At 35.6% G+C, this 18,438-nt stretch overlaps 1 protein-coding gene across 1 annotated transcript; it reads left to right on the forward strand.

Annotated features, from left to right (window-relative positions):
- The first annotated feature begins 966 nt into the window (after positions 1 to 966).
- LOC128211042 (uncharacterized) lies at positions 967 to 18,390 on the forward strand. The gene is made up of 14 exons (XM_052915430.1): positions 967 to 1,012; positions 3,542 to 3,909; positions 4,806 to 4,942; positions 5,970 to 6,178; positions 7,043 to 7,181; positions 8,835 to 9,196; positions 9,788 to 10,074; positions 11,059 to 11,158; positions 11,924 to 11,979; positions 12,399 to 12,455; positions 12,999 to 13,098; positions 14,341 to 14,458; positions 15,197 to 15,274; positions 16,791 to 18,390. The coding sequence occupies exons 2-14, from the start codon at positions 3,582 to 3,584 to the stop codon at positions 16,830 to 16,832; spliced, it is 2,013 nt and encodes a 670-aa protein (XP_052771390.1). The 5' UTR covers positions 967 to 1,012; positions 3,542 to 3,581; the 3' UTR covers positions 16,833 to 18,390.
- Positions 18,391 to 18,438: the final 48 nt, after the last annotated feature.

Here is an 18,438-nt window from a genome sequence, read left to right on the forward strand (position 1 = left end):
AAATATGTAACTGTTCAGATAATATCTAACAGGTGGGCCTTAAATATAAATTCTTCCGCACAAGATAAATACCATGCCGAGCCAACAGATCCGTAGTCTAGTCTCGATACGCGTGTGTCAGTATTATTAAATAACGTAATACATCGATGACACGAAAAGCCAGGATTTAAATAAAGTATACGAAAAGCAAGCAGTAATGCCTAATTGAACGTTTTATTACATTTATTCTTCATTCCAGTTAAAAAATAAGCTGTGTTCTGGATTCTAAGCCAAACATAAACGTTATTCCAGTTTCTCAGCCTGAGGGAGGCGGTGACAACCTGGCGCCAGATATGTTATATATAACACTTGGTATTATTGTGCCCTTTAAGATGGTTTTCACCGTTTCATCCATGGTCTGTTATAACAGTTTCGAAATTCGCATGTGTTGATGGACTTTATTTTTCCCAAAAACACTGGTATTGTTTGAAAAATATTGTTAACATATTTCACATCAATAAAGCTTTTAAACTCAGTTCAATTAATATATACTTTCGGTGATGGTTTTTCGACCATATTAACATGCATATTCATATAATTTTCTTTTCTTTTTTATCAATGTTTAAAAGCCTATAAGATAGGGTTAAATTATGTGTGTTATCCGATTCATTATACATGTGTATGCATTCTCTCTATGCATGAGAGTTATTTTATCTATAAGTTTGATATTTGTATCACAGGTAAACAATGTATTGTATACACCATTTGGTTTAATTAAAGTCTAAATGCACTACAAATCATTAAATGATCCAAATGTTTTCTATGATGGCCTTATCAATGGTCGCTACAGTATAAACTGTTTAAATTCGTTTGAAAAACTATTATTTTCGTAATCTGGTTTTGAATTACATGACTGTGTGGCAATGAAAGTTATTTCATAATAGTTGAGTGTACCCTTTTGGTTGAATTCGGTGGCGTTTTGTAGAAGACGACGAGCCAGCAACAGAAGGCCGCAAAGGTAGTATTATTTTAGGTAAGATGTTGATCTTGTTACTGCAACCATTTACTTTTTAATGTTGCAGTATGTATTTGGACCCTTTAGACTTCACTTTGAGCTTGTATCGACCGGCGTATATCGAAGTGAATTTTATTGCCGAGACATTTCTCTCAGCACTCATTGGACATTATGATCAAAAAGTTAAAACCTACCATGAGGATCTATCGTTAAAATGACACATAAAAATCATTAAGTATGACCCTTGTTTTGCCAAACAGACCTTCGGTTTAGATTAATTTCCCCGAATAATTTGATTATCTTATGAAATATTGCAATAATAATGACTTGTTATTATGACAATCACATTGTGTTCCTGTTCTTACATATAGGATCTGGTATCACTCAGGGTAATTATGTCCTTAAGAGGGTAAATGATGGTTGTACTTCTGTCTGTCCAAACTGATGATTCGGTGTTCATATTCATTGCACATATTTTTAAGAAAATGTAATAAAATTATAATAAACTACCATATATAGATATCATCACTAATACTTTGTTAATCAGTCTGTGTTATAACTTTATGAGATATTTGGTTTGTTACAATGACATATATATGCACGAATAAATCTATCTATCTATCTATATTCTTTTAAGTGACTGCTTCTATTTTTCACCCTAGATGAAAATAAAAGAAGCCAGACACTGCTCCTTTGTTGCATAAAACAATGCAAAAACATTTAAATTAATAGCCGTTTAAACTTCCAAACGACTGTAATAGGTTTTCTTGTGATATTTTTTGTATTATAAACTTACACTTAAAAAGGTGAGTGTTGTTATGATTGTGACTTAGGATCACCATTCTAAATTCTGTTCTTTTTGTTGTATATTATAGTAATAGTTATTTGCATATTTTATTATTTTTATAAATAAAGATATGAAATAGTGGAGATTGATCAATAAAAAAAAAGGAAAAATCTTATTTAATTACTAATCAACTCACCTGAACAGGTAAAAATTGTAAAAGTATGTCGTTATTAAAAATAGTAAATGTTTGTGAAAGAGTGATTATCGGTGATTTTTTTTTTTTAAAGTTTTATGCCTGTATCTCGATTATATCATGAGATATGTCTTCATTACCATTCATGGTAAAATTCTCAGGATTCCAAGTTTTTTTATTCAGCACTGATAAGCCATTTTAGGCATAAAAAACATAGTGGCTTTAGGGCTGATTGTATAGGGAAAAATGATAATGCCATCACCTGGTCCTGTTTAGAAATGAAATGGAAAAATTGAATTTTTGATTTGCTTGCTTGCTCTAATCATTTCGGCAAACATCCATAGAAAAAAACATCAATTAGATGTGGCCTTACAAATATTAAGCCATGCCTAAGCCATAACTTTTATACTAGGTATTTCATTTACTAAAACAGCTATTTTGTACCCAAGAAAGGGACTTGAATCTAACAGAGTACTATCTGGTGGCATGTTCAGGGGTGTAGCTGAGCTAAAAATTTCATGTAGATGAATGCCAAATTATCAAGGGTAGGGAGAGGTCAAATTGTTTCACCTAGATTGTCGGAAGTGCATTTTGGCCTATGATTTGGAATGATAAATGAGTTAACATAAACATCAATCCCTTTTAATTTTTGGTCAATATATTGCTATTATAAGTTGTAACTGAAAAAGACAGTTTCATGTTATAATTTTTTTATACATGTATCTATTTTTTTTTCGAAATAAAAGTGTAGGCTGCATCCTACAGGGCATATAGGAGGCCATGCCCCTGGTGTTATGCCAAGGTCACACTTCAATGCAATCTAATAGGGATTTTACAGAATTACCTCTTGAAAGTCCTAACATTGTAAACTAAACTCTCAATGGGTTTTCAATAAAATACTCTCAAAATGGCTTCTTATCCATGGGTAAATTGACTTGATTTGTCTCATTCATGTGATTGCTCTTTATTGTTGCAATAAGAATCATCATTTCAGTGGGAGGAGGCATGGGCTATTCAATTTGGGTGATTTCAATTTATTAACACTTCAAATTTGGAAAATTAATATGTAAAAGTTACAAGCTCATTTATTCTTTATAATGGAAGTTTAATATACATTTAGTAAAAAACACAAGTTACCAATAATATCAGCACAAACAATGATTCCATGATCATTTTTTGTTCTTTTTTCAATTGAGAAGTATATAGCTAAATTTGACACCCTGCTAATGAAGATGAAAGCCCTGTTTTAAAGCTGCACTCTCACAAATTGACAGTTTTGACCTTTTTTTTAGTTGTCTCAGAATCAGTTCATTTTGACATCAGTGCCTTCAATTTAGTAATATAAACTATTAACTCAGAATAAAACTGATTTAAATTGTTTGGTAAACTGACGAAAATTTTATTTTTCTCAAAGAGTTAGGAACACTTTAGCAAAAAGACATCCATTTTCAAACATGAATATAAAACCTATGATCTGCTCTTTTGTCAGCAGTCTTATATCACTGGTTTCCAGACATTTATGCAAAAATTGGTTTATATTTAATTTATAAATACTTAATATTTTAAGGTAAATCTGCTGTCCAAATTGAACTATATCAATCATAAAGATGGACAGTTTGGATAATGAAGGTTCCTCTTCATCGAGTAAAAGTGAGATGCAGAAGGAAGAAAGCAGTGATAGAAGCACACCAGAGAGTAGAGATAATGATGATGTTGAGGATAATAACTCCAACAGCAACTCAAGCTCCGGTGCTGGCTTGGAAGCTGATGCGAAGTCTTGTGAAGGAGGCCAGAAACAGGCAGATCATAAGAGTTCAGACATTAAACAGGCAAAAGAAAAAGGCATCTTTGATGTTAATGCAGAGCCTATTGAAATTGAAGACGATCCTGTTGAACCTGTCGAATTTGACTTGGACCAGGTTGCACCCCCAACAGGTATTTGGCCTCAAGTTTAAAGATGCACTCTTGCTCCCAAATAAGATGTATTACAATTAATACTATTGTTTTAATATTCCAAAAAGGATGAATAAATGTCAAAAACAATGGTTCTTATGAAGGATACTTAGTTTAATTTAAAAGAAATGTGCATAAACACAGTATTTCTACCTTATGAGACTATAGTAGAGATCACAGTAAATCTTTTAGCACTCACCAATCATTTAATATTTTGGCGTTTTCAGCTATTAAATACACAGTTACAATCTTGTTTTCAGTAATTAATACTTTCCATAAATGCATTATTTAGTAAGTAGTTAAAGGTTTATCAGTCAAACTTTGTTTGTTATACATGTGTATGTTTTGTTTTTGAATAAGAGTGTCACTTTCAAAAATATGTATATTCAAAATACCACAGTGTGACATTCCAGGAATCTGATTTGCATAATGATAAATCATAGTTTGAGAGGTGCCCACAAGACTGTTGTAGCCCGGTGTTTTTTCCATTTTCAAGGGAATGGTGGCTGGCCATTTGATAGGTGAAAAATAGCATTGTTTGGGCCAAAAGGGGAAAATACTAACATGATTCATATAATATTCAACATGTTTTCAAACCTTTTATTCAACAAACATATCAACATTTCATAAATGGCACTAAATTGCTACATTTGCTGTAAAAAATACTGTTAAACCCTACTCTGTAATTATAGAAGGACTCACTACATACAGTCTTGCATACACCCCTCAATTATTTTTGTAATGCAAAGAACACATTCATTTGTATGTTGAATTTTCTCACCATTTATATTTGTTTTATGTATGTCTAAGTACCTTTGCAGGCTTTAGAGTTATTTAGTTTCGCAGAGTGAATCTCAAGATTTTATTTATGTGTTCAGTTGAAGATGTTGACATTTCGAATGTGGAGATCAAGACAATAGAGCCAGATGATGACGATCTGTTTGCTTTTCTCAACAACACTGATGAAGATCTGGTTGGTGAACCGATGCTGGGGCCTGGGGAACACGTTGCCATGGTAATGTTATCTTAACAGTGTTTTTGCTTTAATGTCTTTTATCACTTGTGATTTCACATTTAGACAAGTTACTTTCATTTTTATTATTCACATATCATATTTTGTATACACAATGTGTATACAAAATATGATACGTAAATAATAAAAATCCCTGAGTTAAGTTTCATGTGACATGTAGATAATTCTTCTGAAACTTAACTTAGGGATTTTTTTACCTTCTTTGGTAGAGGCTGAAATTCTGCTACTTTCCAATTAAAAATAGTATATTTTCCCCAATTTATAAACATTTGTTTCAAAATAAATGAACAATTAAAAAAGTAAATAAAGATAATTATTATCGTGGAATCTAGTTTGTAATCATGTTATAATAGTTGTGTATGTTTCTAATTGTATACCAATTTTTAATTAATTTTAATAAATGAGCTTTTTGTGTTTACTCTTAAACTGTTTAAAGTTTCTAATTTGAAACCTTTACACATTAAAGTTTCCAAAAATGAATAAGACAGTCTGTAAATATCTAAATATCAGTTATACTTTTACTTTGTTTAAGATCGTCAGCCTTTCACACAGCTTTTCTGAGAAACTACAATTAACCGTCATATAATATCCTTTTTGGGCAGATAATAAAAAGAAATATTGTTGTTGTTTAAGTGTAAAATGGCAATAAATTTGACCGCATGAACATAAAAAGTTACGCAACTTGTAAAAAATAGCTTTTGGGGATCCCTTGGTGAAATATATTGTGCCAACAAAAGTGATTTATATGTTATGTTGAAACAGCTTGTTTCACAATCGTTGTAAAATACATAAGTTTACTAACTAAACTAAACTAAACTAAATATATTGTGATCTTACACTGAAACTTACATGTATTCACTATATATTCAAGTTACATCCAAGTATATATATATATAGAAATTTTCCAAATTGGTGAAAATGGACATAAAAATTCCTATTCCAATGGTTTAGGTCATATTCCCTAAATCCTTTAAAAGACACCATTTCAGCATTTACTGTTATTCCTCAGACTGAAGAGGAGATCAAGCAGAAGGAGTTGTACAGGTACCTGACCAACAGTGACCCAACCAAACTGAGGTCATGTGAGGTGACCCCTGCCCCTACCCCCGCCCACTCCAGTGATGACAGCTCCGGGGAGTCGGGATCCGAGTCAGGCTCCACAGAACATTTGGAATCCAGTGAGGAAGAAGAGGAGGAAGAGGTTGTGGAAAATGACAGGTGGGCTCTTTTTTGGCTTCGAGTCTTTGTAAGCGGTTGCTTTCTGGAAACCACGGTATTATTAGTTTATCAAGATATTGTGATAGCCTTTGTGTCATTTAAGGCAGTGTGATGCAAACACATTTAGTTTAAACTTATTTGTTTTACAATTGTGAACAGTGAGAGTGTGGTCTTGTGTTGTGGGTGAAACCAGAGTACCCGGAGGAAACTTACTTGTCCGGCTTGGTGACCACTTTACCAAAAACATTTGCCTTGGCCATAACTTAAACAACATGCCAAGATGTTCAAATTAATGTTGGTAAACATGTTTCTAATGATTATACACACATGTTAAGCAAGGCAAATAACTCTGGCTTTAATTATTGTTGAGTTATGTCCCTTATTTTACAAAGAAAACAAACAAGCATTGGTGTTTGCTGTGCAGCGCTCTTGTGTCAAGTATTTTTGTGTTTTCCAGGAATGATCTGGCATAAGAAAACATTGTACTACTTCTGTTCTAATTTTTCATTAATGAAGTATTTGCATGGAAACACATTTCATGATGAACAGCTCTACTTTAATTAGCTGAAAGAAACAGTCATAAAAATAAGACTTTTGGAAGAACAAGTCTATATTTAAAATAGCCCTGCTATGTAAAATACAGAATTTGAGCAAGCCCGAAAAGCATTTTATGAATGCAGGTCTTATGGGCTTTTGCTCATTTTATCCACAGGTTATTACGCTATCTTTTGTTTTAAATTAACCTGGATGAAAAATGATTGTAGGTCCTGAATGCAAGTGCTGGTGACAGTATCACCCAGCAATGAAAAAGGGCTTCACCGAGGAGAGGAAAGTTATTTAACCATGTATGTAATATGATTGTAGGTCCCCAGAGCTGAATGCAAGTGAGAGTGACAGTATCACCCCGGAGAAGAAGAAGAGGGGCTTCACAGAGGATAGGAAACTAGAGATTATGAAGTATGCCGTCAGTATGGGCACAAACAAGGCATCACAGCTGTACAAGGTCAGTATGGTCATCGACAAGGCATCAGAGCTTTAAAATGTCAGTATGATCATCAACAAGGCATCACAGCTGTACAAGGTCAGTATGGTCATTGATAAGGCATCAGAGCTGTAAAATGTCAGTATGGGCACCAACAAGGCATCACAGCTGTACAAGGTCAGTCTGGGCACCAACAAGGCATCACAGCTGTACAAGGTCAGTCTGGGCACTGACAAGGCATCACAGCTGTACAAGGTCAGTCTGGGCACTGACAAGGCATCACAGCTGTACAAGGTCTGTATGGGCACCGACAAGGCATCAGAGCTGTAAAATGTCAGTCTGGGCACCAACAAGGCATCACAGATGTACAAGGTCAGTCTGGGCATCAACAAGGGATCACAGCTGTACAAGGTTTGTATGGGCACCGACAAGGCATCACAGCTGTACAAGGTCGGTATGGGTACTGACAAGGCATCACAGCTGTACAAGGTCAGTCTGGGCATTAACAAGGGATCACAGCTGTACAAGGTCAGTCTGGGCACCGACAAGGCATCACAGCTGTACAAGGTCAGTCTGGGCACCGACAAGGCATCACAGCTGTACAAGGTTTGTATGGGCACCGACAAGGCATCACAGCTTTAAAAGGTCAGTATGGGCATCGACAAGGCATCACAGCTTTAAAAGGTCAGTAGGGGCATCGACAAGGCATCACAGCTTTAAAAGGTCAGTAGGGGCATCGACAAGGCATCACAGCTGTACAAGGTCAGTAGGGGCACCGACAAGGCATCACAGCTTTAAAAGGTCAGTCTGTGCACCAACAAGGCATAACAGCTGTACAAGGTCAGTCTGTGCACCAACAAGGCATAACAGCTGTACAAGGTCAGTCTGGGCACCAACAAGGCATAACAGCTGTATGGGCACCAACAAGGCATAACAGCTGTACAAGGTCAGTAGGGGCATCGACAAGGCACCACAGCTGTACAAGGTCAGTCTGTGCACCAACAAGGCATAACAGCTGTACAAGTCAGTCTGTGCACCAACAAGGCATCACAGCTGTACAAGGTCAGTATGGACACCAACAAGGCATCACAGCTGTACAAGGTCAGTATGGGCACCGACAAGGCATCACAGCTTTACAAGGTCAGTATGGGTACCAACAAGGCATCACAGCTGTATGGGCACCAACAAGGCATAACATCTGTCCAAGGTCAGTCTGTGCACTGACAAGGTATCACAGCTGTACAAGGTCAGTATGGGCACCATATTTCTAAACATTTGAAACTACTGTTTGAACTGTTTTTACATATGTATGCACATCATCAAATAGTTCACGTTTAAAAGATAATAATGCTGTCATAAATGATGTTGTTAACTTTGAACAATCATTGCAATGTTTGTTAGAGTACAATTAAAAGAATAATTATTGGAGTATGGATAAAGAATACATCAGGGTTTTCAAACAGTTTTGTCTTAAATTATAAAGTAACTGACCAGCTACTACTTATTCTACTTAAAATTCACTTATTTTTCCAAATTTGAACCAACCCATTTGCCAATTAAACCGTTTCTTTTGGGCGGCAGCCTGTTCTGATTGAGAACACAGTACAATAGAGCTTGTTTTGTGTTGTTGAAATCTTTGCCCACTTTAAATAAAACCTTACTTCATCCAATCAGGTGGGGAGATCGACCATCAACAACTGGCTTAACAGCAGTCACCTGTGTCCTAAAGGCGGTCTTAAACTTGGCCGGCCACTGTCTTACCCACGCGACCTGGAATATAAACTCAGAGACATTGTGTTAAAGAAGCTTGAGAGCGGTGAAGAAGTGACCACGGATGATTTACGGTCCTATGGTAAAACTGTGATACAAGAAGTGTCCCCTGACTTCAAGGCGAGCAGATCGTGGCTGATAGCGTTTATTCGGAGACACAACTTGTGGTTTAATGGGCGATATATCCGGTTGAAGACAGTGGGTGGGGAGCAGGGGCTTGAGTCTGGGGAAGAGAGTGGTAGTGGGGGAGAGGACCATCTAGAAAGGTACATATTCTGGAAATATTTTAGTAGAAGTGGCATGATTCTAAAACAGAAAAAGGTTTTACAGAATCATAAGATTACAATATTTATAATCATGTTCAATTTTTGGGATCCCTGAAGTTAAAAAAATGCTTATCTTCTTATCAAAACCAAAATAAGAATAAATCTGTTTTATCAAGATCAAAGAATGTGATGATGTTTTTGTTTTTTCCTTTGAATATATATGAGTGTGTATTGGTATATACCAGTTGTGGATTACCATAATAGTTGAAGAAGAAATGTTATGTTTTAAGCTCATCTGCTTTTATCGAAGAGAAAGTTGGTCTATTGTGATAGCCTTAGTGTTATGTTTGGCATTTTAACCTTGGCTATAACTTAAATTGCTCAAGATATTTACAGATAACAAATAGTTGACACACTTGTTGCCAGACACAATATGCACATGTAAAGCAAAGAACAAATCTTGCTTTAATAATTATTGAGTTATGCCCCTAGTTTAACTTAAATAAACAAGAACAGGCGAGCATTGGCATACACCCCACAGCACTCTTGTTTATTTGTTTGGATTGAGAACAATTTTGTTCTTGCTTTCAGCGAATCAGTAAAATCAAGACAGACACCAACTTTAAAATCCAGAAATTTAAAGAAGGCCAGGAAATTGCGCTTAGAACCGGGGGAACTGTCGTCAAAGACAAAAGATAGACTTGAAAAGTCAAAGGTAGTCACAGACAAGTGGCTTAAGGACCTGGAAATGCCAAAGCAGTTATTGTTTGATGAGCCAATAAAGTTTGACATATTGGAATTGAACAAGTACCTGACGTGTGGACTATGTAAGGGTTACTTGTATGAAGCTTCAACCATCACAGAGTGTATGCATACATGTAAGTAATCAGGGCTTTTTTTGCCTTGAATATGACCTGAATCTTAAAGCAGTTTTCTATCACAAGATAAAATCCTTATAAATAAAAGCCCTGAACTAGTAAAATTATCCCGAGGTTTGCTCAAATTGGTGGATTTTATAAAGCGCCCTAGGGCTTGTTGATTTATTTTCATGGCAAGCACGAGTAAATAGATTTGGGCTTGTTCATCCAAAAGTTTTTTTTCGATGACTGGGTGCATATTTTGACTTGTTTTGTAAAAGAACTAACTCAAACTGAATTTTCTAATTTTACCAAATTGTAGTTTATATGAAAGTATTTTTGACTTGGAAATCTCGTAATTTTTCAATTTTGACTATGTGTTTTTTCCAACATAGCTGGGCAAAAGCTCTGGTAATATTTATTTAGTTGTATTCAATTTCTTTTGAAATGAGTACAAAGTAGTGGTGGACAGCACTAGACTCTCATATTAAAACATGTAAATGCACTTTGGCTTCCATAATTTGTTTTCATCTAAAGAGAATCAATACCAAAAGCAGGTCTTTGCTATGCTATTTGATTATTGAAGCGACTTACTCACAGATTTCCTGTTGGCAATAAAGTTGTTGTAATTAGTAAAAAACCTACTGTTTATGAAAGAAAAACCAGTGACTGTGAGATGCATGTACTCATTTGAACAGTTTTCTATAAATCCAAGCCTAAAATTATTTGACTTAAATAATTTTCAACATTTTGATCACTTTTCACTTGAATTTTTTCAATGTCAGATCCAAAGCAACATGAACAAGTCTCTGAAACACTTAAATATAAGTAAGTGTTGGGTTTGGATTAGGGTTAGAGCTATGATTGTAGGGACAAGTTATTATTGCATTCTGATTTAACCAATACTCTGTTATTCTGTGGTGTTTCAGTTCACCAGAACTTTGAATAGACCCCTTCGTACTTACACATGTATGGTAACTAACAGTACATTATCTACTGTTTCAGTCTGCAAAAACTGTATAGTGCGCCACTGTATGGAGGTTAGCCTACACTGTCCTGTCTGCAACATCCTCATCCACCCCACAGACCCTTTCGTACACATCAGGTAAACTATTTTGTAGAAACAGGGGCCTGCAGTGCACTATGAGGTGTAAAATTGATTTCTCTTAACCTTCTTCTTTATTTAATATTTCTCTCCCCTTAAATTTAAAACACATTCAGCCATGTTCATTGCCTATTCCCCTTGATAAATAACTATTGCCTTGTACCTCTAAACAGGGCTTATTTTTGAATTTATGACAACTGGGGCTGTCCCTGAATTTTTCATTGTTTTATTTAGCCTGAAGGTCATTTTTGGTCAATTTACTGTCTGAGTCATTGTCCGAACCTATGCTTTTTGGTCTGATTACTTTTCAGAATATACAGTGGGAAAAACACTAGCAAAACTTTGTAAAGGTTGAATATTCATGAATTTCTAGACAATTTTCATATTGCTAAAGATGTGTCTCAGGTGCTCAATCAAACATCTGGATTTCACCTCATTAATTATTCATTAGAATGAGGTTTATGCAGACAAATTGCCGAGGGTATTTAATGAAGTTATATGTTATAAATAGCCTCTGTACTGAGGACAAGTCTGAGTCTGTTGTGAGTCTCCAGGACCTGCTATGCTATACCCAGTTTATGGTACAAGATCCTATTTCCTTGTATTTGTAAGCTTCTTTAGGCCTTAAATCTGTTCAAAGTAACATGAAATGACTATGTTCCAAATGAGCATACGTAAAATGCTGGTCACCAAATTTGCACTCAAAAAATATTGTTTAAAATGTTAAGAAACATGGACTCATTTTATTGAACCTTTTTTTTTCAGATTGGACAGAATGATACAAGATATTGTCTACAAGATACTGCCTAATATTGCTGAAAGTAAGAATTTACTGTTAAATAAATACATTATAACTTTCATTTGGTAATTTAGTCTACCAAAGACTTTTGGACATCTTTGCAATGCATGTATTCTTTGATGACTTTTTCTTATTAATATTACTGGCTAGTTATAATACCTTTTTCAACCTGGAGGCTTTATTGGTCAGTTTTTATCAAGTTTATTTGCTTTTGCATGTAAAACTTAATTAATTTGTGACACTCGCTGAAATTCTTGATGGAATTCTTGATCTTACAATATGTTGTTACATGCTTATTGGTAAGATGGACTCATTCTTCTTTATTATGGATTGTAGGATCAAAAATATTTTATTTGCATGTGTCTTAACAGTTGTAGGCCTTGCAATGGTAGTCCATGTGGTAAACCTGATACTTTACTTATTCTGTTTATTCTTTTGCAGCTGAAATGAAGCATATAGAAGAGTTTTACGAGGCCCATCCAGAGGTCGAACCCAAAGGTAAAACAGGTGCATTTTTGCACAGAACTCACCTGTAAATACATTGTTCAATTAAGGATTGATCACATGTTCTATTGTGTTCATGCCATATGTGAGTCCATTCAGAATAAGCACATGAACATTTGTGACCAATTTTAAAATTACTAGGATTTCTGCAGCTGAGTATTTATTGTTAAAGAAAAGTTATCAATAACACCCAATTTATAAAAGAAAAGCCAATGGAATTATAACCCCTTGCATGTTATATAACATGAATGTCAAGTTTCATCTATACAAAAGACTAGCGTGAATGACGATCCTGCTTGTGTTTGTTATAAATAACTAGAGTGAAAGCTGATAAAACCTCTATTTGAAGCCGTCGTCTCATTTTTTCTCTATTGATAATGGTCCTTATTCAGAGATTTTGGAGCCTGTCTCTATGTTGAAGATTTCTGTGATGGAAATGGAGCTATGGAAATCCAACCATGCACTTTTATCTGTTATAATTGAGGCTTGATTAGGACCCTGATATTAATCCTTACTGATAATTCTCCTTATATTCAGAGATCCAGGAACCTCCACCAAAGCCGAAGATTTCACCACGGGAGAAGGAGCTGAGGAAACCCACACCTGCCCTAGTGTCACTGATACTGGAGGCAGAGGAGTAAGATTTTATTTGATTTGTTCTTTATCATTTAACAAGCTCGAACTATCTTATGTCTGTGGACTATATATGTATTCAAGCATAAGTTTGACATGCTGTGAATTACTTCTCATTAAATCAGAGAAGGGTTTTAGCTAAAAAGTTTTGGAAGGGTGTTGCACCCTGTCCTTTTTCAGTAGCACCCTTCTGCTCTCATGGAGACCAGTATGACTACCCTCCTGCCCTCATGGAGACCAGTATGACTCCCCTCCTGCCCTCATGGAGACCAGTATGACTACCCTCCTGCCCTCATGGAGACCAGTATGACTACCCTCCTGCCCTCATGGAGACCAGTATGACCACCCTCCTGCCCTCATGGAGACCAGTATGACCACCCTCCTGCCCTCATGGAGACCAGTATGACTACCCTCCTGCTCTCAAAGAATTAAATTCTTAAGATAATCAAAAAAATATTTTTAATTTAAGCTAAACTTGTGCCCTTTCCTCCCTAAGCACCCTGTCCTTTTTCTACAGCACCCTGTCCTTTTGAAAACCTGGCTAAAACCATATCAGAGGTTATTTCATAACTTTTTAAATGCAATAAATGACATGAAAGGATTTGAAGAGAATGAATGTATTGTGATAGCCTTGTGTCGTCTGTGTCAGACTTGACGTATTGTGATAGCCTTGTGTCGTCTGTGTCAGACTTGACGTATTGTGATAGCCTTGTGTCGTCTGTGTCAGACTTGACGTATTGTGATAGCCTTGTGTCGTCTGTGTCAGACTTGACGTATTGTGATAGCCTTGTGTCGTCTGTGTCAGACTTGACGTATTGTGATAGCCTTGTGTCGTCTGTGTCAGACTTGACGTATTGTGATAGCCTTGTGTCGTCTGTGTCAGACTTGACGTATTGTGATAGCCTTGTGTCGTCTGTGTCAGACTTGACATATTGTGATAGCCTTGTGTCGTCTGTGACAGGCTTGACGTATTGTGATAGCCTTGTGTCGTCTGTGTCAGAGTGCCAATTACTTACCCTTGGCCATAACTAGAAAATTATTGAAGATTCTCAAATGATACGTGGTACAGTATGAATATGTATAACAAGACCCATAATTCTGGCTTAAATACATAAAGAGTTGTTCCCCTTATTTTATTGGGAATAAAACAAACAAATCACAAACCTTGGCATTCATTATCAGTGCTCTGGGTTTTCTTGTTCTGAAGCCATATGTTATCAATATTTTAATGCTACCACCTTTACAGAGAGGAACCCCAAGCTTCGCAGCTGGAGAAGCGATATGTCCGCGTGACAAGTACCGCCTCATTGGACAATGTGTGTAACTTCCTCAAGACTAAGCTGGAACTCAACGATGAAAAGGAGGTAAGGTGTTACTTGTTTGGTAATACTAGTTACAAGTAATTCTTGTCAGGTTATCCGGAAAACCAAGGCGTTTTGGATACTTTTGTTTAAAAGAAGTATTTCAATGATACAATAACATTGATATGAATTGGTGATAAAAAAAATTAGTAGTGTGAATACTAAAAAATATAGGAGTATCGTTCGTGTGTTTCCAGTGCTGATCCATACACAGTGGTCGGTAATGAGGTATTGCCGCATTGACCCTTGGGTTTGATTTCTCATCGACAATCGAAACACATGATTGATAAACTGAAAATTCATCAAATTTGACATTTTTTTACAGATTCTATACATTATACCTGAAGGCATTGTTTACTGACTTTGATGAGAGGCAGTTATTTGAAACAACAGTTGACGTTAATTAGTTCTTTAAAACATTGAACTTTACAGAGTTAATTGCTTTTGTATTTTCAGTCCTGTTAGGCAATTCTTTTTTAAGTAAATCTAGTACTGCTTTGATTTTTTATTATAAATATCTCATATATGCTTAATATGTTGCTCTCAAATGTGACCAACTAGAGCATAGTTTACACAAGACTCATCTTCTGTGAAGAATGGAAAATGTTCCAGCAATGATCATATTATAGGAAGCAATACATTGTTTTTATCAGTGCAAAATACAAACACTTTATCACTAGATTTTTTTTATCAGGACTGATTTGAAGTTCTTTTTTTGCTCATGTGTCATTACTTTATCAGGTTGAGCTATTTTGCTGTGGTGATATGGTAGAGCTGGGAACGCTACAGGACATCAAGGACAAGTTCTACACCGAAGAGGTATACTCAGTTACAAACATGAGTCTTTATATACTTGGTCCATATTCACTCACATCTTGAGTCGGAGTTTGAGACTAAGATTAGGAAAAGTACAATTTTAGTTTTGATGTTAAAATGCTATTACAAGAGCAAATGAGGTCAAAATTGCTGTATCTGTAACAAATAGTTTGTTCTACAATCAAACACACAAGTCATCTTTTGTCAATTTTTTTATAGATATTTTGAAACATATAAGAATTCAGTTTTCTGAGCCTGAGTCTCAAACTCAGATTCAGGACATTAGTGAGTCAGGACCCATACTCTAGTTTAAACTCTTAAGCTCACACTCTGGAACTCAATTTCATGAAAGTGATTTACAAAATGACATTGTGTTCGAAGACATTATGGCGCCATTTTCTACAAACTAGAATGAACTGTTTTTAAAACCCTTTTTTGGGCATTTAATTGAAACAAATGCTCGTTTTAGTGTTAGATTAAAATATATTTCACCTTGTGAACACCATAAGTACATACAGTGGAAACTCACTAAACCAGATCTCCACAAAACTGGAATCCTCGGGATACCGGACTTTTTTAGAGTCCCGGTTTTCCCCTTCTATTTTCAATGTAAAATAATCCCTACAAAACCGGAACTTCGGAATTCCGGATACCGGAGAAAAAAATCGAGAAAATTTGTTAGTTGTCAACGTAATTTTACCTCACAAAACCGGACATATATTTGTTCAAACGTCAAAATGATTTTGTGTATTAGGAATTCGCGAATCGCGCGTCACTTTGTTTTGACAGCTGGTGTGTCGTTAAATATTGCACCTGTGATGTTGTGTTAACTCGATAATCGATAATGATGATTTCGCTGTGGATTGACTGCCGCTCGATAATCAAACTTGTGAAAAGAAAATTGATTGAAACATTAATTTATTTGTTGCAGAAAATAAAGAACTAGAAACGGTTATTAAGTGATCATTTTGGAGGGTTGTTTTATCTAAAGACTTCAAAGTCAAAGCAAAATGTAGTGCTCAGAAACAGACGACACTGGACACCATTTTTAAGTAATGTAGAATTACCTTGACTGAACATTATGTATCACACTAGAAACGTAAAGATACAATGATATAAAATGTATCTGTAATGTTACAAACACATGCACATTGATATATTAATGAATATACATGTATATTCTATGCATTATTTCAAGTTACTTGAACCATTGTTGATGTAAAATAAATGTTTTCATTTTATTCCAGTTTTCAACTTCCCTTTAAAGGTTAATTCAGTTAATATTTTTAGTAAACTTACTCCGTACATCAAATCCTCACTAAACCGGAATCCTCACTAAACCGGAAATTTTGCCCAGTCCGGACCTTGTCCGGTTTAGTGAGTTTCCACTGTATTTCACAAATGGCATTGTCCTACAGCTTCTTGTGCTCACTTCGTAAAACACGATTTTACAGAATTAAACAAATAATTATCCTCTATGTAGCTACCATTAAAATATTAATGTAATTCTATTTTTCAGGACAACTTGCTGTTACTTCAGTACAGGGTGAGGGATATATGACACGAATGTGATTATCAGAGAAGAGATTATGTGTTCAAATATACCTGCAGGCAGTCAAGTGTTCCATTGGCCTTCCATGTCTCAAGAATGAATTCATTTTGCAGTTATGTTTTGACAAGATGTTAGACATCAGTTGAGAGTGATTCTGTGTTCAAAGTTGCTTCTGCTAGACTAGAGTTTCAGTGTACGCAAAAACATTACTGAAAGCTGTTAGTAAACACAACATGTATATTGTACTCTGCCCACAGGATACTCATGTGTTCATGTGATAGCGACATGTACTTAAGCTCACAGGAAACTTGGTGTTCATGTGATACTTAAATGTAATGTGGCCCACATGCTACTTGGAGTGGTCATGTGATACTTGCATGTACTTTGGCCCACAGGATACTTGGAGTGGTCATGTGATACTTGCATGTACTTTGGCCCACAGGATACTTGGAGTGGTCATGTGATACTTGCATGTACTGTGGCCCACAGGATACTTGGAGTGGTCATGTGATACTTGCATGTACTTTGGCCCACAGGATAATTGGAGTTGTCATGTGATACTTCCATGTACTTTGGTCCATAGGACACATGGATAGTTCATGTGATACTTCCATGTACTGTTGCGGACAGGATACTTGGAGTGGTCATGTGATACTTGCATGTACTTTGGCCCACAGGATACTTGGAGTGGTCATGTGATACTTGCATGTACTGTGGCCCACAGGATACTTGGAGTGGTCATGTGATACTTGCATGTACTGTGGCCCACAGGATACTTGGAGTGGTCATGTGATACTTAATGTACTTTGGCCCACATGCTACTTGGTGTTCATGTGATAATTACATATGCTTTGGCCAATGAAGTGTTCATGTGATACTAATATGTTTGCTGTACTTATGTTGATTGTTTTCATTTTGTTATCATCTTAAGATGTTAGAGGTTTATAATTGTAGTTTTAAGAATTTGAAGAACCTTCATTAATTCAGTTTAAACATTGGTACTAGCCGATGTATAGCTTTATTATATGAAAGTAAATATGCTACAAGAGTTAACATTTTGACATACAGGTGGATTTTTACTCAAACTTTATCCGTCGTGATGTTAATCTTGTACCAAGACATGTGTTTGTACCATATCTACTATTTTGTGTTCCATGATACTAGAAATTATCAGGGAAATGAAAATAAAGTGCATATGTGTACTGCATAAAGTCAAACTCATTTGACTCGATACCGCTTACCTCGATTTGTAAAGGACTGATTTTTTTTACTCTATGCATGTATCTATGCATGTATATCCTGCTTGGCTCAATATTCGCTAGGCTCAAAGTATTTTGGCCGATCCCTAGGAGTTTGAGTCAACGGGGTTTGACTGTATAACACCATAACATCGTAATTTATTTGAGGGTTTAATCTCTGACAGATGCAGCTTTATTTCATTATTAGATTTATTTGTCAAGATCTCAACAATTGGTCACAACTGTCTTCGTCATATAAAAAAACTATAACGTTTGTTTAAACTGTTACTTATATGTTACAGAAATATGAAATAAATTTCTAAATCGTTTATAGATTTTATTTTCGTTCACCAGCATAAATGTCATTGTGTTATTAA

The sequence above is a fragment of the Mya arenaria genome, chromosome 12 (genome assembly GCF_026914265.1).
Source record: "Mya arenaria isolate MELC-2E11 chromosome 12, ASM2691426v1".
NCBI classification, from domain to species: domain Eukaryota; kingdom Metazoa; phylum Mollusca; class Bivalvia; order Myida; family Myidae; genus Mya; species Mya arenaria.

What these genes read in the sequence shown, in the direction of transcription:
- LOC128211042 (XM_052915430.1), top strand. Translation starts at nt 3,582, where the DNA reads ATGGACAGTTTGGATAATGAAGGTTCCTCTTCATCGAGTAAAAGTGAG. An exon ending in GAGGTTGTGGAAAATGACAG is followed by an intron (nt 6,179 to 7,042) that starts GTGGGCTCTTTT and finishes ATATGATTGTAG; the next exon opens with GTCCCCAGAGCTGAATGCAA. An exon ending in ACAAGTTCTACACCGAAGAG is followed by an intron (nt 15,275 to 16,790) that starts GTATACTCAGTT and finishes TCTATTTTTCAG; the next exon opens with GACAACTTGCTGTTACTTCA.